This window comes from Anguilla anguilla, chromosome 15 (assembly GCF_013347855.1).
Source record: "Anguilla anguilla isolate fAngAng1 chromosome 15, fAngAng1.pri, whole genome shotgun sequence".
Taxonomy (NCBI): Eukaryota; Metazoa; Chordata; class Actinopteri; order Anguilliformes; family Anguillidae; genus Anguilla; species Anguilla anguilla.
The window spans coordinates 18,361,803-18,386,173 of NC_049215.1; the positions used below are offsets into that span (position 1 = coordinate 18,361,803).

At 43.6% G+C, this 24,371-nt stretch overlaps 1 protein-coding gene across 1 annotated transcript in view; it reads left to right on the forward strand.

Annotated features, from left to right (window-relative positions):
- The window catches only part of LOC118213711 (anosmin-1-like), a 51,964-nt gene extending 34,789 nt beyond the window's left edge, over nucleotides 1-17,175 (forward strand). The window contains exons 5-14 of the mRNA XM_035392761.1: nucleotides 3,757-3,941; nucleotides 4,480-4,609; nucleotides 6,966-7,171; nucleotides 8,389-8,533; nucleotides 8,883-9,032; nucleotides 12,036-12,124; nucleotides 13,436-13,607; nucleotides 14,304-14,524; nucleotides 15,715-15,856; nucleotides 15,972-17,175. Coding sequence (XP_035248652.1) covers nucleotides 3,757-3,941; nucleotides 4,480-4,609; nucleotides 6,966-7,171; nucleotides 8,389-8,533; nucleotides 8,883-9,032; nucleotides 12,036-12,124; nucleotides 13,436-13,607; nucleotides 14,304-14,524; nucleotides 15,715-15,856; nucleotides 15,972-16,030 — 1,499 coding nt within the window. The 3' untranslated portion in view covers nucleotides 16,031-17,175. The remainder of the gene's footprint in view (nucleotides 1-3,756; nucleotides 3,942-4,479; nucleotides 4,610-6,965; nucleotides 7,172-8,388; nucleotides 8,534-8,882; nucleotides 9,033-12,035; nucleotides 12,125-13,435; nucleotides 13,608-14,303; nucleotides 14,525-15,714; nucleotides 15,857-15,971) is intronic.
- Nucleotides 17,176-24,371: the final 7,196 nt, after the last annotated feature.

A 24,371-nucleotide genomic window follows, 5' to 3' on the forward strand; every position in this document is an offset into this window, starting at 1 on the left:
CGTGTTTAAGGGCAGTCTCTGGTTATTCAGTTCTGGAAGTCATTACTCCGAGGGAATGGGGTAAATTTGAGAGAAATTGGGTGAGATCACTCTCAGATGTGTGCGCAGGTGTGGCTGTCCCACCAGCAAACATCTCTCCCCCTGGGAAACCGCTGGTACGGTTGCGGCTTTAGCTGATGTGCTCACCATCTTTTGGTAAAACGGAGACGGAATGGTCTGGGGCTGTTTCTGTCCCCTATAAGAGTTTGTTTATATTTTATTTTCAGTTTGCTAATGCATACAAGAGCTTTCTGTGTACACAATATTTGCTGAATATTTGCTTATTGAGAAGAACAGAAGAAAGCCGAGGTCTACTCTGTTACTCTCAGATTAATAAAATGTCGGAGGACTTTAGAGTTCACAAGTAGAGGTTTATGTAGGGCATAAACAGCTCTGCTTTATTTCTGTGTTTGATATAATTACAGAGGAATCCTAACTGATTTATTTCATCCAATATCCTGATTTATTTTCCATTGACCCTGAGGCACAATAAGTAAACTGTGTACGGTAATGGCATGCACACAGACATGCGTTGGCAGTTCTGAATTATTAATATCTGTCCCTCACAGAGCTGATAGAAGTGAGACATCTGCATAAATCTTTCATGGGCTGTAATTCAGACGGGTACCCTGAGAGCCGAGCAGGAAGAGCGCGATCGCTTCTCGCCCGCCAGAGCGCACCACTTCACGCGTTCGCGGCCACGGCCGCGGCTCTGGTACCGCGCATTATCCAGAACTCAGGAATGCCCATAGCCATTTGTTACCCTCGGTTTTTGCACCAACGCTGTCCAGCTGCCCTTGATCCAAAGCCTGCTTTAAGTAGCTGTTGCGGAGGAGAGAGGAGTCTTGTTCCAAACGCACTCTTGAAGAATTCCCCCCGATTCCTCCCTGCTCATTTATCGCGATGCACAACCACCAAGATCGCCGGGAGGAGAGAATATGTGAGTGTTATTGTTGGAGCATGAAGCACATTTGCAAAAATCCACTGTTGTGAACATGGAAAGGCTGTTTCCTCACCTGGGGAGTTCGGTTTGAGGAGAAGCCAGAGGCCTTTGTAAGATGGAAGCTGCGAGTGTGGTTCTTGGATGGAGGAATGCATTGAATGATGGCAGGCATTAGGGAGGGTGGAAAAAGAGAGTGATTACTGTTGGAGGACAAATTCCCGGCAAGGGGGTTTCCTCATCTCAACCCCCCCCCCCCCCCCTATAATGACCAACCTGTGGCAGAGAATCCCTTTTATCACTCATCCAAAACTGGTATTTAACATAACAGCACATATCTAAATCATAATATCATCATATCATAGATCTATAAAACATGTAGCCATTTCATACATATTAAATACTTGATAATAGCTATGATCTCATTATTATCAAGGGTGTGTAAATCACTGTGGTTCATTTGATCTTAATAAAGGCAGTATGCAATATATAATTCATGAAATGTGGGAAATATTTTAACCCATTATTCAGAGGGTGACGTGCATACTAACACGGTGTGCGTGGGCTGCGGGTGATAGTGAGCCAGGCATGGTGGGCGGGGAAGGCTGTGGAGTACTTGCTGTGTTACTGTGCCGGAGGTAAGATGCATCCTTTAGCAGGCAGACAGCCTTTTCTCTGCCTGCTGAGAGTCCTCATCTGTGGGGGAGAGAAGAGGAGGGATGGGCTCAAGGCGGTGAGAATGCCGCTCATATCTTTCAAACCAGTTTAGTCTCCACCTCAGTTCAACAGCTTTTTGCGCAAAGGAGGTATGAACCAGCTAAATGTATCCCGTGCACTGATTTATTGTTGCAATCAACGCCAGCCCACTGCTGCTACCACTACTACAGGAATGTTGTTAAAGCACATTTCACTTTCCCTTAATTGTAAATAATTGATAGGCGTTTTAAAGACTTTTAATGTTTTAAAAAATTGCCTATTGAATCATTGCCTGGAATCGTAGAATCACAATAAGAATGGCCCGCCCGCCTTCCCAAATAAGGTAAAAAGAACTAAAACTAAAAAAGAGATATTGAAATGGGAAATGCTTTTTATTCTTTAAAAATGGAAAAAGGTTTCAAAGAGTAATTGGGATTTGAATCCTTCACATTTTTTAGGACCTCCATCAATCTCAGAATAGCGGGGGATTCAGCGGGCTGTGTGCAATGTTGATATGATAATGTGTTCCAGTGAAGGTCGATGGTAGGTAAACAGGATAAACGGTTATCCTTAGACTGCGGAGAAACACAGCCCCTCCCCTCACGGAGAGCGTCTCCTCCATCGCAGGTGAGGTGATTGATGGAGGGCGGCTCGGCGCTTATAAAGCTCCTCTCCCTCGGTATCGGTTTCATTAAATCCGCAGCCTGCTGCTCCATCAACAGCTCATCTCACATCAGTAGTGATGAATTATTGAAGGCAAAGAGGTAGTATGTCATAGCCGTGGTTTCTGCCAAACTCTGTGCACCTTGCATCTTTAATTGAAACTCACACAGACATCAACAAACCCAGACATTTAAAAATCTATGGATGAATGAGCTTTAAAATCTGACATTTGTTTCTGTGCTTGCACTTATTTGAATAGTTGTGTGAGTGTATGCGCAGTCCTGTAAATATGTGTGTGTGTCTGTATGTGCATGTATGTACTTGTGTTCATATATCTGTATGTACTGTAAGTGTGTACGAATGTAATTATACAATGTGTGTGCAGAAGTATTGCACATTGGCACGTCTGAGTCTGTGTGCTTACGCAAATACAACGCATAAACATCTGTGCCTTAGTCTGTGCATGCACATGCCTGTGCATCTGTGTGCATGTACAGCATGTATCTATATGTGGACCGAGAGAATGGAATTGATAATATGAGTTAATGAGCATGCATGCCTTTCACTCCTCTTCTCTTTGTACCTAGATTACTGTAACTAAGCCAGTTGCACACAATCTGTATCCACTAAACAGGCTGAGCTATTACTGACTGTCAGATGGCCAGAACCCTTGAATCACAGCAGATGAGGAATATCTCAACATGCCAATGATCAAACTTATCACACATGCTTATCAGCTCTTTAACATCATTTGAGCTGAGAGGAAAATGAGTCTCCTGCTGAGACACGTTTATTTGTCCTTGCGTCGAGACAGCCTTGGAGCCCACAGAGTCTCCATCCAGGAGGATGTCCTGGTGTTGTGTATCTGGCCATTCGTTCAGTCTGCTGTTAGCATTTACATTTGAATATTAGAATGTGATCCATATAAGCACATCATTTTGCCTTCAGTATTGAGAGGATTCAGCATTGTGATGATCTTGGGTTTCTTTTTTCTACTGCATGACTTGGCAAGCTGTTCCACGCATTGAAAAGTTGCTCTGCGAATAACCCTTCCTTCTATCAGTGTGAAATTTACATTGAACTGATCTGGCCCAACGGCCCTTTGTTCTTCTGAGAAAACTTAACCTCAAATGTCCTTGTGTTGTCTACTATTTTCATCTCCATAACCATAAATGTAAAAGCCCAAAGTTCTTTTGTTGTAACAAAAGAGATCAAGTGTTTTAAGTCTCTCTTTGTAACATCACATTTTGATACATGAAACCACTTTTATTTCCCTGCTCTGTTCTGTAAAAGCTTCTTGACTCTTCTTAAAGTGTGGTGCGCAGAGCTGTGTGCAGTACTGTAAAATACAAATATGGTCTAATGTCAGAGATGTAAAATGCATAATAAATACTAAAAATGAATGACTCTTATCCCAGGAGCCCCTCTTAAGCCGCGGAAGGACCTGAGCTTTTCTGAGCTTCCGTCTGGCCTGCTGGAGATCCGCTGGTCCTCCAAATTCAACATCTCAGTGGAGCCCGTCCTGTATGTGGTGCAGCGCAGGTGGAACTATGGCATCCACCCCAGCGAGGATGATGCCACCGACTGGCAGACCGTGGCACAGGTACCCAAACCTTGGCTGCCAGAGCACCATTTGGCACATTAATGCATGGAGGTCACAGTATATATAAGTATATATGTTTGTGTGTGTGTAGTCATGCATCTGGATTGTGTCTAAAGATAATATATTGTACCCCTTTGAAAGAACAGCACTTTGCTCTATTTACTGTTGACAGGCCATGGCTTCAATTATTTTTTTGGATGGTGTACTGAGCACCGGGAATATTATTTATTGTGCAGTCACTTCAAATGTGTCACTGATGCATCATACCATGCAAGTTTAATTATGGCTGATCTGTTTTTCTGTAAGCCATAGTCTACTGTGATTGAAGTCCCCCACCCCCCCCCCCCCCCCAAACTCAGGCAAAGGGCCATAGCGATTACAAAGGGACACGCTTCTTTCTTTTTTCTTTTATTGGGGTTTTTCGGGATGATTGATGTGGTGGCATGTGCTTGTGACCTCTAACCTCTGACCCCAAAGTGTGACTCCTGACCCCGCTGGTCTAATCCTGTCTCCCCATCTGTCCTTTTTCCCTCCTCAGACTACAGAGGAGCGGCTCCAGCTCGCTGATATCCGCGCCAGTAGGTGGTACCAGTTCCGGGTCGCTGCCGTAAACGTGCACGGGACCCGAGGCTTCACGGCCCCCAGCAAGCACTTCCGCTCCTCGAAAGGTCCGTCTGCTTGTGTGGCCCCCCCCTCTCAATCATCACCGCTACTGCTTTGATCTTTCCACAGCATCGCATCACCCCCCTCCCCAACTGACACTCAATCCTCTCCATTTGCAACCAGTAACACCCCCACACCCCCACCCTCGAAAACGGGTTGGTCGCTTGCTTTACCGAATCCACCGCTGTGGTGTTTCTCGTTTGCCGTTATGTCGTGAGGAACAAAGCTCTGCCTAAGCTGCGATTGCGTCCCAGTGCCCACGGTGACATTGTTACAATGGCAAACCACTTGCACCAATGAATAATGGGATTTGGGGAGAATACCTTAAAAATAAATAAAAAACAGAATAACCTCATGTTTTACCACTGCAATACAACTCAGCCATAAAATATTGCCACTAATAATAGTAATAAATTCCCTGAAAGGCATCGTTTCCTTTTAAAAGGTAGCACGGCAGTTAAATTGCTGTAATTTAATGCAGTTCCATGGTTTTATATGCCCTCAGAGAAGGGAATGTTTTGAACATTTACCATCACAAGCGAAGCCTTCTCTCTACAGCCTCTCTCTGAGTCTAATTTCTCTCAAATCAGTGTCTTGTAAAAAAAAAAAAAAAATAGTTTTGTTTTTTAATGGTGCCCCACTTGTGTTGGTTCCAGATTGTCCTGAAGGGCTGAACAGAGACACTGATTCACCCTGATGTTAAAAGCACAAATCACCAGAAGGGGCTGAGCACAGAGTTCTTTTTCCTGGTGTTGTGGCCAGAGCTTATTTTAACTTTGTGAAGGAGTGCTTTTCCCTCTTTACAGCTACATAAAACCTAATACGTTCAAATTAGTGGGTGTTCTACAGGTTTCAGACACGTGAGCTTTGATCAGGCGCTAGGAGATATGAGGTAAGGTAGACCTTCACCACTGATTTTCACCCTTTGACAGGGGAGACAGCTAGTGATGCCTCCCTTGGTAATGCGTTTCCCATTGCACTTAAGAGTGGAGACTGACAGGAACCTGGCCACACACAGATAAAGTCTATGAAAATCACATATGCATTTGTTACTTTGTTTCGTTTAGAATGTGTAGTGGAAACGTGGCACCTTTCAGCAAAAGGCAGGTTTAATGGTGGGAGAGGAAAGTCAATATTGGCTAGAAAATAGCGAAGGAACAATCATGTATGCTGTAGTCTGCCAAAAATGCAACTGCTCTGAACTTTTGACACATGTAAAAAGAATGTAAAAATTACAGAGCTGTGGAAAAATGACAGATATCCCTCTGCTTTCTCCATCATCCATCACCGTATGAGCCCCATAGAAAATTCATTAACTCAATATGTTTATAACAGGTATTAAATCTCAATGTGGCAGTCCTCTAGCTCTTTATGTAACCAGGGGTCTGCTGGGGGTTGCAGACAAACGTACCCAACTGCAACTGCAATCTGCATTAGCGCGATTAGCTCTCTGAGCTAAACAACAGGATCGCAAGCCACTGGAGCTAGCTAAACTCACCCTCACTCTCGTTCTGGCTCCAGGGGGGTGACTCCTCCTCCTGTAGGGGATGTGCTGTAAAGCAGACGCATCCAGAGACGCACACACTTCTGCATGTGCCTGATTTACTGCGCATGGAAGGCACTCATGCCAAAGACTGCCGGCTGGAGCTGAGGAACCCTCCCACTCCCTGCTTACACAGATCCGCTGTATCATCTGACTGCAATTTCTCGCCCACTGTAATTTGTTTTGGGTAAAATTTGATGGTTATTTATCTTGCGCGGATTAGTGTTTGCAAGTCATCCTGAACGATGTGTCAGATTGGACCCCCTGGCAGTCTCAGACACGTCTCAGGTGAGGGAGGGCAGTTGTGGTTTCGATCATTTTCTCATTACCGAGTGATTTCTACTCTGACATCTGGCCTTTGGCTGACTGACATCATCGGTCAGGAAGTGACGGTGGAGTGGCAGCTGAGAGGTCCTAGATAAATGCTGTCAGAGCACACACACACACGTGCGTGTGCGTGCACACACACACACATGCACACGCACCCATGCACCCACACACACGTGCTCAAGTTCAGATATGTGCATGCACATGTCCCTTAAACAAACAGCCAGAGTGAGTTGTTGTGGGTTCTAGCTTAGGCTCCTCTCCAGCTTATTCCACCCTTGCATCCTCACTCCCCCATTCAAAAAGTGTTTTTGAGTTGTGAAAGGCCTCCTCCCTCATACATACATGATACACCCTGATAACTGAAGAACATTTGATCCGTCTTGCTTAGGTATAGACAAAAAAGGAAGCTGTCTTTTAAAGAATTCCCTTGGGTTTATAAAGCTCTATGGTCATTTTCTAATTCGGGTTTTTGGACACTGTCTCCGCAGATCCCTCTGCACCCCCCGCTCCATCCAGACTGAGGATCACCAACATGACGGTTGGCGCCGAAGGTCGAGTCCTGGCCCGATTGAGCTGGACCCTGCCGGAGGAGCCGGACCTCCCCATCCACCACTTCAAAGTGTTCTGGAGCTGGACCGTGGGTGACCGGTCCCTGGTGCCATCCAAGAAGAAGAGGAGAAAGACCACAAATGGGGTAAGGGATTGCGCCCTCCCTCTCCTGAACTCCTGAACTACAGTAGGCTGGTGGCCTGGGGCGGGAACATTGGGAGCACGCTCATCTTGTCACAGAGTCACCCAACAAGCCACAGCGCAAAGAATAAAAAGATTGAATTGCCTTCGGCCTTTGAAGATGAACAGCAGGCAGCACCACACAACCTTACAGAACCTGTTATATCAGTCTCAGAGGCACCAACAACACTGCAGCGCAAATATTAATGGGTCTTCACTAGGGATAAACCAAACTCTTTAAAATGCATGTTTGTTCTCTTTTTTGGGAGGGGTTTTGCGGGGAGTTGAGTGAAATTCATTATATATTTCCCGAGAGAAAACTCTCGATAACTTTTTTCTTTTGAGTTTTCTTTTTTCTTCTCACAATTCCAGAACACTCAGAAACTTCTGTATCATGTTCAAAGTGAAGCTTTTTAAAAAAAAACTTATTTTAGTTCTATTTTTAATTCTCACAGTGGATTGCAGTTTGTGCCACTTTGGCCATGAAAGGCCCTCTATATGAATAAAGATTATAACTAATAACAATCCTGGGCTCTTCATGGTCAGGTTGGGTCACTGCATCTGGGACACATATGTTCTGGAGATTTCCTTCTCTCATTCAGGTATACAAAGCCCTTGACCTTGGTGGACCTTGGTACTTGGTAATACTAGATCCTTCCTCAGAGGTGTCTGTTGTGAAAACTAGCAGATCTGCAGAAATAGCAACGAACAGACACAGGCTCTCCAGAATGTTCACACTTTCTTACCCACAGTCCCCTACCGATGTGCTTGTGCTATAATGACTAGCAGGCACGGGCGCTCAGTCTGAAAAAGATAGTACATGTGAACTCTGCTGACGTGTGCATGCTTACTTTCACAACAAACTCTGTCAATAACACGTGAAACCTTAAATGCGCAGTAACCAAAGTTCCTCTTGCTGGAACACAACTCTCCCACACAATAATGAGAGCATGCGGTGGTAACTAAAATGGGCAGCTCAGGCAAAACAGGCATTTTTGAGAAATATGCTATAACTGACAGTCTGGCTCCTGTGTGACCTGTGCGTGTATGCATCAAAATGTCTGTGTGTAATGTTTGTGCTTCTAAAGGTGTGTGTGTAATGTTTTGCTTCTAAAGGTCTATGTGTAATGTCTGTGCTTCTAATGGTCTGTGTGTAATGCTTATGGTTTTCTCTGATTTAAGGCCCAGAATTTTGTGGACCTGGAGGGGCTCCAGGCCAATAGCAGCTACACCGTGGAGCTGCAGGCAGTGACGTACTGGGGCCAGGTGCGCCTGAAGAGCGCCAAGTCCACCCTGCACTTCACCACCATACGCATCAACGACACGAGTACGTCACCCCCAGGGATGCCATGTCAGAAAGAATCATTTCCCCCAGTGTGGGATAAAGGTCAACTCAATGTGCCCTTTCCATTGAATCACACTATGGGCAGCTAGGAGGAATCTTCACAGTAGTTAAAAGATACAAGATATAATACATTTTAAAAGACTTTTGTAAAGTGAAGTGCAGATTCTGAAAGTGTTTTTTGGGAATATGTAATGCAGTCCTGATCACAGTGAACATTGTGAGAGGGCATTTCAACTGTCCAGAAAGAAAATGCAAAGAATTGTGGATGTTTCAAAGTCACGCTTTCTTATGAAAATGACTGAAGATTACATTTCTTCATTTTATCCTGTAGAACCATCCTCAAAGCAGAAGAAGGACGAGATGCTGACTTCCAGCTCAAGCTTGAGCCCCGTGAAACGACCGATGGGGCCTCTGGAGGTGGGAACCCCTTTTTATCAGGACGGCCAGCTCCAAGTCAGAATCTACTGGAAGAAAAGAGGAGGTGCGTAACGACACTGTGGGGTAGCTCTGTACGTGCAGGCCTCAGGCACAGTGGCTCAGGAGACTGAGCAGAAATCTGTATGCATGCTCTCCTAGGTACTGCCTCCATGACTTTGTGATCCCAGGCATAAAGACCCAAAAGACGAAAGAAATGTTTGTTGCGTAAACGCTTGTGTGAAACAATGGCTCTTTGTGCGTGATGGTAATAACAGCCTGGGATATATGTGCATTAATCTACACGTGTAGGAGCAGAAAGGTTCTGCCTAGAGAAGAACAACAAACACTACATGCAGAGCTTGCCCGTTTGGTGTGTTATTGACAGCTGGATTCAATAGATCTCCTCACACACTCACACATGCATGCGCGCACGCACGCACACGCAAGCACGCACCATGAAATGCTGTCGCCTCACATTCCTACTGATGCAGTCAATGATGTCTTATGGGATTGCTGTCATTCTTCAGTAGCTTCAGAGGGGACTGGAGAGAAAGAGTTAAAGCTCTGGTAGCGGTAGTGTCCTTGCCTTCGATTAATGCCAGAGTGCGAATGAAGAGAACCTTGAGTAGGAGTGCTGCGGGGCTAAGCTGTCAGGTCTTATTCTTTGCTACGTTACTAATACGTATCGTCGCCTCTGCCAAACTCCACAGAGCATACTTCCAGGGCTCTGGGGGACTCAGAGAGACTGTTCTTTTTTGTGAGGAAGCAGCTTTCTGTGGAATCACTGTTAAAAGAGTTAAGAGTGGTTAATGGAGATTGGGTTCATTTTCCTGAAAAGATGACAGAATGGCTTATGGTACTGGGAAAAATCATTTTGTGTGGGGTGGATCCATACCTGGCTCCCTGGATATCCAACCTGAACTCACAAGCTGCGTTCAAATAATAATAAAAAGAAAATCCTTTCCTTGATTGATTGCTTCTGAACACTTCACAAGGAAATATGAAATGTAAGGAGGAGAGGAGATGGGGAAATGGGAAAAGGAAAGTTTTTTTAAGAATCATGTTGCAGCAACATCATTCATGAAAGACGTCTAAATGCGTACAACACATAGCCTATGTTTTCTGATCCCTGTATATTTTTACCTAGCTTAACGCTTAAATTTAAAAAGTTGTATTCCAAAATACATTTTAACAGTTTTATTTAATATTATTTGCATAATTTAATGATTTACTGCATGTAGATTTACAAAATGTATCTGTCCCATTCCTTAATTAGGCTGCACCAACTTTTCTGGCATTCTTTCAATTATTCCTTCTAAGTAAAGCATTGTGGGGTTTGTAATCACATATAGTCCAAATCTTATCCACAAGGCATGCATCATTGTCTGCTTCACTGAAGGAGGCAAATTAGGACAGATCACGTTTCCTTCCTTTGTTTACTGAATAATTGCTGCGGTCCCTATCATGGCAGCCAGTTACGGCTCACAAGGAGATGAGGGCATGAGGAAGGAAGGCATAGTGCAGTTCTAAAGTATTCAAATGCATCCACTGGATTGAGCCTCCTGTCCTACTAATAAACTATCAGTTAAATTACTATATATTGTGGTCTCAGGTGGAACAAAGGTGATCAGCATTTCACTTGGCACTTTTGGTCTGTGAATACTACCCAGATCACAGATTATATGTTTATTAATAATTAAGACATTTGCAGGCAACGAAACCTTTTCTGTTTTCAACCATACAACCTCTATATACTGTTACCTGTATTAACAGTTGTTTTGTATTATGCAACCCTATGCATTTCTGATTATAGAAAAGCCTAATTTGGCTTTAATACCACATATGCTTAGTCAACTCTCATTCCGGACAGTTTGTGGGTGTGGCTGGAGCGGTAGGTAGTGGTGGCGCTGATCCTGTGTTCAAAGAAGCTTTAAGAAGCGAACCATTTTAACAAGCCCAATCAATGAGCCTTTGTCTCTGTGTAGCCGCATGTCATACGAAAGGATGAAATGTGAGCACAAAGGGCCGCAGCCAGGTTGCCCTGCATTACCGCCGCGGTTTTCACGCCAGCAGCAGCCGAAGCGGCGTGCGGGGCCGTGGGTGGCCCTTTGTCCGGGCCCTGGGTTCTCACGGCGCTCCGGGGCGGTTTTCCCACCCGATCACAGCGCTGCCCCTCAGCTGCGCTTCTGCTGCGCTTCTGCTCTCTCGCATTCCTCCTCCTGCCCCCTCCTTTCTGCGCCGCTCCTCTCTTCTGTTTCCAAAGCGCTCCGAGCACCAAACGCGTGCCTCCGCCTTCAAAGGAGCCCTTTTATCTCCCCACCGCGAAAAAAAAAAAAAAAAACAGGTCCTAGCCACAGGGCTAATGCAATGCGGCCTAGCTCCATTACTGATATGAAGAGTGTAATTTTACATCCAGAGGACACCTCCCCAATGAATAATAAACTGTGGAATAGCGGGCGATCGCAGCGAGCGTAAACACCCCTGATTACCTCAGCGACGTTCCTGACCGCCATAATCAGTGCTGGATTGAACCCCCCCACCCCCACTACCGATGAGCTCTTCAGCAATGAATACCATTATGGAGTGAGATATTACCACTGGTTCACACACTGAGCAGGATTCCCTTACGCAGTAAACACTTAAGCCCTTCCCTTTAAACAAAACGACATGAACATTAAGATAAATGTGTCAAAGATGTAAATTATAGCTTGCTCTAAAATGGAAACTTTAGCACTGTTAAAAAGGGTCCCTGTGTGTGCAGTACAGGACCCACAGAGCTCCTGCTGCAGAGGGAACCTGAGTCTGTGCATATTAGAATTCTGACTGTCTCTGACCCAACACTATGCACGTCTCTTAAATATTGATATCTATGCCAACCTTGGAAAATTAGGACATGTTTTTCATAAATGGGATGGAAATAATCATTAAAATTGCTGAACACCAATGAGTTTTGTCGATACACTTTTAAAAAATTCTGCCTTTATTGAACAAGGTAGATGAGCTGTGGGATGCTATCTGTGTTCATGCAATAAGTCCACTAACACAATGTTTTCCTTCTGAACACCAGACTCTGTGGCAAGCCGTTACCATGTCCAGTGGTCACCTGAGTTCTGCAGCCACAACGAGACCAGGGAACCAGAGAAATCTGTCACCCAGGTAACAGACAAACCACAGTGGAGCCGGATGAGAGCCCGCATTACACACTCACTGAATTTGCCACTTGGCACTGGGAAGATTTGGCACACTCTTTCCATAACCAGTTTTGCTTTGTTTAAGCAAAATAAACATTTGCTTAAACAAAGCAAAATTCCCAGAATTAAATCAACTCTAGTAAAAGTCCTGTAGGGACCACATGTACTATTTTAGTGTTGGAAGCACTCTAAAAAAAGAGTTGATTTTATATTGAACATTTTGCTGTATATCCTTACTCCTTCCATGCGAGCAGGACTGGTATGAGACCTTGTGAAACACACTCACTGAAACCAGGTTTGTGCGATTCATGCGCACATACCCCCCACGCCCCTCACCCCCCTCACAGGGGCCTGTTTAGGATGCTGCTCTGTCTCACCCTGATACAGAACGGCAGTGGTATAGTAATCAATGCATTCTTTAGCCGCTCTGTTTCTGGTTGCTAGGGAATACACATCCCTTTTTTCTATAGAATGCTGGAGAGAATGCCGGAGCGGTTCTTGTCCTCTTCTCTTCTCTGCATGAATGAGGTGCCGCGGACGGTTTTAATCAAGGGCTCGGCGCTCTGTACCACAACACCGCCCATTTACCCACCGCTGTCAAACCTCCAGACTTACAAATAACTCTGGGGTTCAGGGATCTAAAGCGGTCGGGTGCCAGTTTCCCTCAAAGAAGCAATGCAGGGAGTGGGTTTGAGGTTGAAGTGATTAACACCAGAAATAACTAGTCATTTTAGTTGCTAAATCACATGAATGCATACTCGCTGTGTCAGAGTACATAACTATGGAGATGAAAGAGAAACTATTGGTTGTACGCCCATTTTGATATGTATTAGAATTAACGTTCTCTCAGTTCTCTTTGTTTAAACTCTGCTTCCCATTATTCTGGGAGTCTTTGATAAAGTATTTTTACAGGATAGAAATCCTGAAAATGAACACCCACAGAAACCGATCAGATATTTTGTTTACATCTGAAAGGGAAGGCGCATCCATGTGTGGGTTTACAGAATTTAATTTTGCCATTTTCGTAATCAGATTTTGTGACTCATTTCCAATTCATAAGCTGTGTTGCAAAGCTTCTCCTATATAACCGCTTCTGATAAAGCTCCTCATATTCTGGGTTTAAGTTCAAGGCTTTTTTCCCTCTGAACAGAGAAAGGAAATGTCATTTGAGGCTTGGTGTATCTAATTATCTCTTTGTGTCCTCCGGGACCTGACCTGTGAGGGAAGTCAAGCTCATCAGTGCTGAATGTGTGTTTTTTGTGCGTGTGTCTCACAGGAAAACTATATCAATTTGCCGGGCCTGCTGTTCTCCTGCAAGTACAAGGTGACAGTCCACACCATGCGGTCCAAGGGCCGTTCCAAGGCGGAGAGCACCACCTTCCTCACCCCAGCTTGCTCCACCCTGAGGGCCAAGACCCACAAGCACATCCACTGCCCCGGGGAAGGAGGTGAGGCAGGCTCTGGCGCTGGGGTCACATTTATATAGTGCTTTTCAGGATAAAAGAGCGCTTTTTGGCCCTGAGGCTGGTTTCTATTTACATGCTCTATATAGTGAAGGAGAAGAAGTTAATTTCAGCCAGTGCCAATGTGTAGCGCTTATGCCTGGGTGCTACATGCCAGTCACACACCAGCTGAGGTGGGGAAGGAGGGAACTATTAAGTCGGTTTGACAGCAGTAGTGTTAGGTGGCCAGGTTGAGAGAGCTGGGGTGGGAGTTTGGCACTGTTACTGTGGAAACCCTGCTCATTTAGCAGAAAGCTAACGGAGGTCTGCTATTTACTAGCATATACTCCAAGGGGTCCTAAACTCTCAAAACCAAATATATATTTAATGAATGAATGCATTTTCTGTGACCCACATGAAAATGCAGCTTAACATATGGGCTCACTGGGAAAAATGATAAATACATTAATATGAATGTCTGAGGAAAAGATATAACATGTATTTTTCCTCATGCATCTCATGACCTAACTCTGCACCCCTCAGTATCTCCTAAGGGGGGTCTGGAACATAGCTTTGGATGTCCTGAGTTATGGTCTTGTGCTGTGATGGAATAAACATCCGTAAAAGTTTTCTGGCAAGGCAACATGTATGTAAAACTGACACATTCAACTGGGGATTTGTTTTTCTAACTGTATGTCTAAGGTCCTACGCTGCAGAAAGTGTTGGCCAAGCCGGAAAACCTGACGGCGACCTTCTCCACCCACGAGGGAAACGTCACTGGCAGCTTCTTCTGGAAGGTGTCGAAGCCGCACCCCCACCAGCGCGTCACGGGGTACCAGGTCACCTGGGCAGAGGTCACCACCGAGAGCCGGCAGAACAGCCTGCCCAATAGCATCATCTCCCAGTCGCAGATACTGCCCCCGGTAGGAAAAGTGTATTACGTATCTTCATAACCAACACCCTTATACACCACCGTCGCCCCACACTGCCTCTCGCATTAACCAGGCCAATCAATCATCCTTCACAGTCAATACAGTCTAATGGATACTAGTGTATTGCCTGTGTTCTTTTACAGCTGAAGTTGAGTTCTGATTGTTAAGGATCTTCATAAGTGAAACATTTAAGTTCAACAACAGTAGAAGCAGAGATTTCAGTGTGTAAAACAATCTGATTGTCTCATTGCTTCATTACTGTCACTGCTAATACACTCTTATGTGCTCCACTGACTTTATGCACTGTGTTGGTTTCGTTTGTGATTTTAGTGGTGTGATACCACAGTGTATTTAAGGGCAGCTACAAACTGTACATTTGTATTATTTTTTTAAACAGACCAAAACAACAAAATGCAAGAGCATTACATCAGAGCGTTAATACGTTGCTTTACCAGCTGGTTTGAGTCGTGGGAAATGATGTTTTTGCTTTAAGCCCAGTGTTATTTATGATATTGAGAGTGTAGGCGATGTAAAGACAGCTGGCTGTGGTGACCTGGCCAAAAGGCTGTGGCCCTGGCTGTTCTGCATGTTGAGGGGCGAGAGGGGGTGTGAGGGTGGCACAGTGCGCTGGCATCAACTCGCCCAGCCCTGAGACATTTCGCTAGGCATCTGTACCCTTCCTTTCATCCCACGCCTCGGATCTGAGGAACCAGCGAGTTCACGTTTTCTCCCCTGCCAACAACTTCCAGGGCCTGTTCTGCACTGCCCAGCAAGCACCTTCCATTTGATCTAAAAATAACTGCTCTGTCCTGAGATTATGCAGGAGGAAATCAAACATTTTCATATTAAAAGAGGCCTTGCCCGTACCCCTGTAAAAAGTCTTTGTGTCCTCTGCTGTGGAAGATGCCGTTTATTCAAGGTTTGGTTTAATGTATGGGGAAAAAACTGTGGATGCTTATTATTTGCTATGTTCCTGTTCAAGACCATCTGGATTTTACAGAGCAGAGTTTCTCCCGGGCAAAGTTCATGGACGGGAGCATCATACGCTCTTCCATTCTGAGCCGTGTGACAATTGATTCTTTATCAGTATTGAACAAATGGGTTAAGTTGTCACTTATCTGTTTGCTCTTGTACATGTGATCAATTATGAGACTCTTAGAGTATTTTCCGGTCACTCACAGGACCACAATCTGTTGGTGGTGCCCAACCTGCGTCCGGGGACATTCTACAGGCTGGAAGTGCAGGTGATAACAACAGGAGGGGAAGGGCCCGCCACCATGAAGACCTTCCAGACCCCTGCCCTGTCACCAGGCCTTCAGCACCGTAAGGATGCCTTTAACGCTGTGCTTACAGGGGGAGCGCGCACACCAGTGACCTGTTCTTATCCTCAATGGCTGCTTCTGGTGACCTGACCTGTTGTCTCTTGTGTGTCATATAGGGCCTAGGCTCAGGCAGCACCACCAGCACCACCAGAAGCCGTCAGCAGAGAAGCATTGAGACCCCAAGCCATCCCGGACCCAGCCGGACCAGAACCGGTCATACGGGTGGGACCACTTCAGAAATAGCATAGGAAGGCAAACCGGAAGCAACAGAAAATAAATAAGATAAAAAAATCCAGCAGACTGTATTTACTCTAATGGCATGCTCAATGGAACAGCCTGCAGGCCTGAGACCTGTGTGACACTGTATTTTTCCCTCATCACACTTTTATGTTTTAACGCAAAGCTTCCGGGATGACAACCAAACAGTGCCCCCAGCTGGTCCATGAAGGGAAGGGCAGTCTTCAGATAATAAACACACCACTTACCAAGGCGACGACATTAAACCTTACAAAATAGAAATATTCTGTAAAAACTGAAGTGTCTCAGATAAAAGCAAGGAATGCTGCATCGCTACAAGTTTTTCTCTTCATTTAGTAGAAAAAAAGACACCTTGCAAAAAAGACTCTTGAACATAATGGAAAAATGCCATAAGAATTGTAAAATGCAATCATTATAACTGTCATCTGTATGGAGAAAGTAGTGTTGGATTGTACTATTTATTGTACTATACCAAGTAATAAGAAAAGGCGCTTAAATACATAATGTGGATGGCTAATGCATTTAATGAATTTTAACGGGGAAATTTCAGAAGGTGTGACATTGCATGTAGACAGCCGTTTGATTTAAACTGTAAATGTTGCTTGCTTCAAACCGAATGCTTTTCATGGTTTTGCATGACAAAACATAGTGTTCTATTCTAGGCATGAATACATCTTTGTTACCTCTTTTGAATATGTTAGCAAGATCCCACTAACAGATTAACAGAGAACTCTATGGGAAATAAATATGTATTGTTTATTAATAAAATAACTTAGTTTGCAAATGATGGAATTATATATGTGCTTGATTGGCTGTAGATCTGTTTGTGATGGTACAGTCAGTAAATGTCTATATTTATTTATGGATGTATTGCAGTAAAAAAGTGTGATTTGTGTGTTTGTGTGTTTGTTTTGTAGTGTAGCCCTTTTTTAAACTGACAGAACTCCTTGTAAAGACATTTTGTAAAAATGGAATTGTAAATATAGTCTGTTATGTTACCTATTATTTTTCCATGGTAGAAACTGTACATACTGTTAATTAATAAAAGAATCCTTAAACCTATTCCTGATTTAGCTTTTTTTGATTCAGAATAATCAGTGTGACGTCTGTGTGTTACCGTAGTAATTAATATTTTCTAGGCATTATTATTTCCCTCATTTGTTGGCTTTGTCAGTTTATCAGCCAGCACATGGTCAGGACTCAGGAGCTCAAAAGGACCGCCATGTCACTGCTGTCTCTTCCATCAATTTAAGCACACACTCTCCTCTGACCGCGTGCAGCCACCAGTCATTAGCGTTAGCATCGGGGCGTCCAGTTGGTACTGGATCAGGACTAAGTAGACCTACAGCAGCTTTGCTTTTGGACACATCCCGCATTACTGAAGTCCCAGTGCTTATCACAGAAGTCCTGCCCCAACATGGTTTTGGCTGTTTTTTTTTACATGCTTTTATTTTGTGCAATTCCCAAATATCCACATGTTGTAAACCACCAGCCCTCTTGAAATGTCTACACTGCTGCCTCTGATCTCCAATTTTAGTTTTTCCTTCTGAAGCAGAACTAAAAGGCGATTAGCCACTTCCCGAAGGCCAAAATTTCAGTAGGCCACAATATAAATATTATATAGTAAATCAATCAAATAGTCAAGGTTCATAAACATTCTCCAATATTGTACAGTTGTATGAATCTGTAACAGAATGTTATTATTCTGTACTTTTTCCAAATGCAATCAATGAAAAAATATTTTTTTCACAGGTGACGCAATTTATGGCATGACACATAAGGCACAATCCTGGAGGATGTGTAATCAACACTTACTATCTCTTTGAATCTTTATGGCAGTTACTATATATCCAGTAAAATGTTGAAATTTTAAAAAGATGATACCAAATTAATGCCGGTCTCTTTCATTCAGTGGCACACATTCAATTATATCAGCCTCATTGAGAATGGCTGTTTGTAGGACCACCTATTTTGTCAGCGTGAAAAGTATTCTGGGTACCCAAATAATTAGCCCATGTCATTTCCGATTGGTCAAGGCTGTCCTGGCCCTGGTCGATTCTACGGTCGGGCGCTGATCGTTTTGAGCTGTCCTTTTCACACACGGCCCATCCCACCAGCACCAGGCTACAGTTTTTTGTGGGGATTTTTACTTACAATTCAATTATGCCACAAGGGATTAGGTCCTTTCGTCCATGCCAGTGTAATCCCTGTTTATTGGTTTATCAGCCTACCCTTGGCCAAGGACCCTTTCTTCCTGAGCCAACCAGATCCTCTCCTTTTCAACACTTCAGTTTGTCTCTCCAAATACCACTACTCTCCCTGTGAAAACATCAAACACAAAAGGCTCTCACAGTTTTTTTCCCTTTCTTTTGAAGCAAATTGCTGTAAATCTTGGGTTCTGAAGACAGTGAATAAAGGCAACAATGAAATAATGGCTGTGTGCCTCATCGGGCCTAAAGATAAGCCTTTGATAGGAATGGCTCTATTCCGGTAAACAATAATGGGATAATTCGCTATGAGCACAATGCACTATTGTTGAGATTTGTGTGATCGCGTCCTCAAATAAAAACAAGTTCAATAAACAGCGCTGTTGTCTGGGGTCTGCTTGGATAACTGCAAATCGCTCGCAAATATTTACACTTCAGCCAAGCTGACATTTGTCTCAGCCGGGCACGGAGTATAGTGAAACACTAACTCCATTCACAGAGAAGGCCAACAAAGACCGTCTCTGTCTCTCATTCATTTACACTGACTCCCCACCTGCCCCTGGATCTGGAGATTAGCTCCAAAACTAGCATTCGCTGCCATTTATCAGACATCTTACACGACTCCTCTCATTCATTCACCTGTACTCATTGCGGTTTGAGTTACTCTATCACACATGTCCCCACACTAGGTATCGGCGCCGCCACCATGGACGTATCCTGCAAAATGCATGAACATTTATTTTGGTTATATTTCTATATTGCATAAGTTCTACATTTTACGACTTTCAGTGAAAAAGTTGTTTTGTTTATACATTGATAATAATGCATGGAAATACTATGGTCATTGTAATGATATTGTGATGTTTACTTAAATGCTACATGTCTTATATAGATCCATGGTGTAATTTTGTCAAGAGAGATGCATTCACATTTCATGTTTTATAACACGTTTCATTTGTTATAAAAAAGTGCCATTTTATTGAGATAAGGGTCCATGGCCAGATGATTGTTAATTTTACGGGGACTGAGATGTTACATTCTGGGAACCCCACTAGAATGGATAGACAGACAGACAGACAGACAGACATGCTCTCATTCACAACATATGCTGTTCATATTCTAACCTTTCTAAAAATGATTAAATTTTATATCTCTAGAACCCGGGTTAAATTGTCTGTGCGATGGATGAAATTGAATGTGAACAGTGAGTTTCTTTTCCACCCTCATCAGACCAGGCGGAGGGGTGAGCTGGTGAAAACTCCCCTGACCTTGCCTTAGGGGGCAGAGTGTTTTTGGTTAGGATCCAGGGAGGGCCAGGCGCCAATGGAAAACGTTTGCCTGTCAGGCAGAGAGGATGTTCAGTCTAAGCCTAATGAAGACCAGAATGTGCATGTATGTGTGTGTGTGTGTGTGTGTGTGTGTGGAGATTTCTGGATGCACAAGTTACTGAAGATGATAGACCAGATATGCACCTGCACACTACGAAGATACCAAGTGACCAAGACAGCCACTTGTCAAAAGCACATACGTGTACAAAAACAAAAGTCCCTATTAGAAAAGAGTGACAAAGAAAGAACCAATTGACAAAATCCCAACAGAAATGGGAAAAACCCAGAGTGAAGTTACAGCACGAACCTGATAGGAGGTCCCACTCACACAACATGCAGTGGATGGCCATCCATTTTTACCTCCCTCTCAGTTCATTCATCTTCCTCAAAGCCTTCGGGTTGAGTGAACTCCGCGGTCAGACGCTGACGGCACTGTTCTTCTTCCTTGTGAAGGAGAGCCCGGCTGACATGAATGCACTGGTCTCTCTGTGGAGACATCACTCTTGCCGCTCAGCACTAAAGGGCCTGAGCCTTTGTCGGAGCCACACACATGGATGACTAATCAGCAGGGCCACAGGGCGCCCTTCTGTACTGCAGCACGGGCTAACCGGAGCCATTCCTTTCCCTTTAGCATTATTGCAGGGATAGGGAAAGTGATTCATCTCCGTACCCTCCCATATGAGACAGCTAATACCTGTTCTACAGAAGTGGCTGCGCTCATTTTGTCTCTGGAAGTTGGTTTGCCTTTGGAATGTCCAGCTTTGAATGCTTTTCATCAAGGCTTTTTGGAATGTCTCTTTCACACAATGAACACTCCAATGAACAATAACGTTCTTTTGTTTAAACTGCTTTTTTGTTTTAAATGCTTCTACTGAGCACATATTTCTGCATGTTCCCAGCAAAAAATGCATATTCATTTGTGATGTAGCGCAAATGTTACGCTGTATGCAAAGGTCCAACCGCATTGTTCAGTCCTGTGTTAGGAGAATTTTGAATGGAGAAGAGTATTTCTTTGGATCCAGTTGTGGCACTGTCATGTGATTACGGTACTGGACTCAAAGACAGAAGGTTCAAATTCGACTTCTGATGAGAAAGGCACCTTACCTACAGTGCTCGGGTTAGTCAGCTGACTGTTTCCATGGCTACACAGATACAGTGTGTACTTGCAAGGCTGAGCTCTGTCCCTATCTTGGATTAGGGCTGCAAAAACATTGTGTGGGATACCTCATTCTCCCTTTCCAGGAAACAACTTCTTTTCTGCACAGATTGTAAAGCTCATCGAGTAGATTTCTCAAGCAGATAGACTAATTTTATTTTAAAGTTTGTTTTGGAAATAGTTTATTTATGTTTATTTACATAACCTCTTTTCCAGTCATGCTTCTTGTCTAAAGAGATATCTTACTTTTATTCATATGTTTATTTTTAAACCATCCTTTCAGATTAATTCCTTTAAATATCATATTGGACTTATTCAGACACAGATAGATCAATAGATTGTTCCCCTGTGATTATTTTTTTTTTATAGCTGGCAGTTGACCAGCACAGATACACATAAAAATTCATAGAATTCTCAGGGGAGGCATAAACTGGTATTTGAAAAGCCTCTATTAAATTTGAAAATCCATATCAGAAACATTTAAAATAAAGAATATAGGCCCCTCATGTTCAAGGACAATTAAGAGTCTCCTCTAAGAAGAGTGGCTTGGAACTCATCTTTTCTGTTCTCTTTCCAAAGAGCAGCTCCACAATTTTAATCTCATTTTATAGCCATTTGAGCACTATGGATATCTGCCATATTACTGGTTCACATAAATTCAACAAGTATAAATCAATAACAACAGACGAAGACAGACCATACGTACCGATACATTTATGATAAGACGAAGAACATAGGACCCTCTGAAAGAAGCTATGCAAACAGATAACAACCTTCCCCACAAACCTGTGGGAGACATTCCCCATTAGAATCCATTGCCATGGCCGTCACTCTGTATTTCAGTCAGGGCTTTTCTTTCCTGAAACTCGCAAGGTTCTGACATGACAGCTGCACCCCTCTAGCCGCGGACCTTCGTTTTTGAATACAGTGGCCATGTGTGGGAAATTAAAAGATCCAGCGTCCGGCCCAGCCGCAGACCAGAAGCCGTGAGGGTCACTGGTACACAAGGACTCCTTTGAAATCCCGACATGTTTGAAAACCATCTCCCTCCGAAGGCATAATTAGATCTTACTTGCTAACCAAAACATTCCTTTACACGGCACATGTGTGGGGAGGATATTGTTTCTCATAACGGCCATAATAAATTTGGACCCAATACAACGCCATTACACCGATTAGTTAGTAATCCCCCATAGAGTCTCTTCAAAAGGAACAAACAAATATTTTCCTGCTTGTTTCCTGTGATATTAATCAGGTTAGGAGAGTCCTCATATATTTTAATGTCCTCCAGTTTATCGTCTTAACCTCATCTGCCCTGTATGGGAATCCAAACTGACATGAAAGCTTTCAGAGGTAGGTTCCAATCAGCTTAATCCAGATCCACCCACATGCTGTAGAGTAACCTGATAATGTTTCTTTCCATCAGATACAGTCAAACCAATGTCATATTCATCTTCACAGTATGCAGCACAAATCCTTTAAATGGTTGCAATTTGGTTGCAATCAAATATAAAATATAAAATATCTGCTATCAAATGCTGTACCGTGGCTAGTAAGAGGATGAGGACCCACCCCTATTGGCTGAGAAACCAATATCGTGTTTCGCCTCCCCTGCGTGGGTCAACAGTGCTGGACAGTGGCTTAACCTTGGAGGCAAGGCCAAAGGTCAGCTCCTCTCTTGAGGCTGGACAGGGTGACAGAGAGCAAACAAGGAAGCGATCAGCACAAATCCACAGACTGTGATGACATACATCGACACTGCCAGGGCAGAGGCCACTGGAATTACCCATACATGCCTGGGGCTGTTTCTGTGAGCCACTGGGCTGTTAGCAAACAGGTCACCTGCAACCTAAATTTTACAGTTTGGCTAATTTTTGAAGACATTTTCTGTCTTTAGAGTAAGATGGATAATTGTGTTGGTTTTTGCTGCAGTGAGTTTCACTGCCTTGACTGTACTTTACTTTGTGATCCTTAAGTGTATCATGCAAATGCATAATTATGGATGATTATGGTTATCCTTATTAGTTATTTTTAAATGTAGTACATTGTAGCAGAACATTCTGTAGATTCCACAGCTCTTTAAATAAATACATTTTAGTCCAGCTCCTTATTTTCACTTGTCTTCCAAATACTTTAATATTTTCAGCTCAAGATGTCACGGCATGCGACTGCAATAACAAAACCATCATTATCGTGTTGGAAAATGTCGGTCAAAGGGGTTCAGGAAGGAGTCACTGAAAATGAGGGGAACTAATGCAGAGCAGACGGTAAAGACGCGCGCTTCAATAACCTAGCCATGCCTCCACTGGCTGCTCCTCAGGGCTACTCCTCAAGGTCATGGAGAACTGAGCCTGCATGTCACTGCAGACGAGACCCTTTGGTTATGAGGAGAGGCCATTATAGGTTAAATAAATGACTGATCCCAATGGGAAAAATACAAGTGATTTAAACCACATACATACATCTCTCTCTCTCTCTCTCTCTCTCTCTCTCTCTCTCTCTCTCATTCTTGGAATTTAGCAGATGCTCTAACGCAACTTACATTCTTTTGCATACTATCTATTATGAGTACAGCTGGGTACAAGCAGTTCAGGTTCAGTACCTAGCCAGTTACCACTGCTATTATGCTGCAGTAATAAGAAAATAACACCCAGAGTGTCCCTCCCTCACAGGCATAAACAGCCAGCCCAGTCCAGACCCACACTGTGGGATCTCTAGGCCACTGCTGTGACAAAACGGTAATTTTTTAAAGCGTATTAAAAGATACAGCAGAAGTCAAATCTCTGAAATTATATTCCCTGGTACAAAAAGAATGCCGACTAGATGAATCCACAGAGGACACTGTGAAACTTATTTAAATTGTGAAAAACCAATGCCTGACTGACGTGTCATCGTGTTGCGGTCTGGCTGTTGTAGAGTTGCCAATGTCATAATAATCATATTGCCACTTCAAAAGACCACTTCACAGAATTGGAGTATTTCTTTAAAAACTATAAACTTTTTTCTGGTTTTGGAATTTGACAATAAAAAAAACTGTTTGAATAAACATGTGTGCAAAATTTGCAATGCTAGTGGGAGAGTCCAAGGGTCCAACAAAATGTGACAAACTTAGGCCAAGTCATCGAAAACAGCAACTGCAGTGAGCATTACCCGAACGACCGCAAAAATAGCAACGCCTGAAAAAACCAAAAAATAAAAAGCAAATCTCTTGGGAGGTGACTCTGTGTCTGTAAAGTTTTGAATGCAAGGCTTTGCACCTCTAGTCGTAAAGCAGTGTTTGAATAAGTGTGTGACCCAAAAAAACTGCATCTGGAAGCCTGGGCATAAATGGGGCTTATAACACATTGCAAAAATCATAAGGAAACAAAGAAAAAATAACAGAAAATAGCATTCATTTCCAGGCACTGTCAAACAGCATGCATAAAATGTACAGACCATATGTCCTGTCTGGAGTTTGTGTGCTCCATGTTTGGGGTCTCAGGGGTCTTCTTTCCCTGTGCTGCACGTTGCTCAAATTGTACAGCAAAGCCTCTACTTGTGAAACGGCCTTCAAAGCACATTCTGATG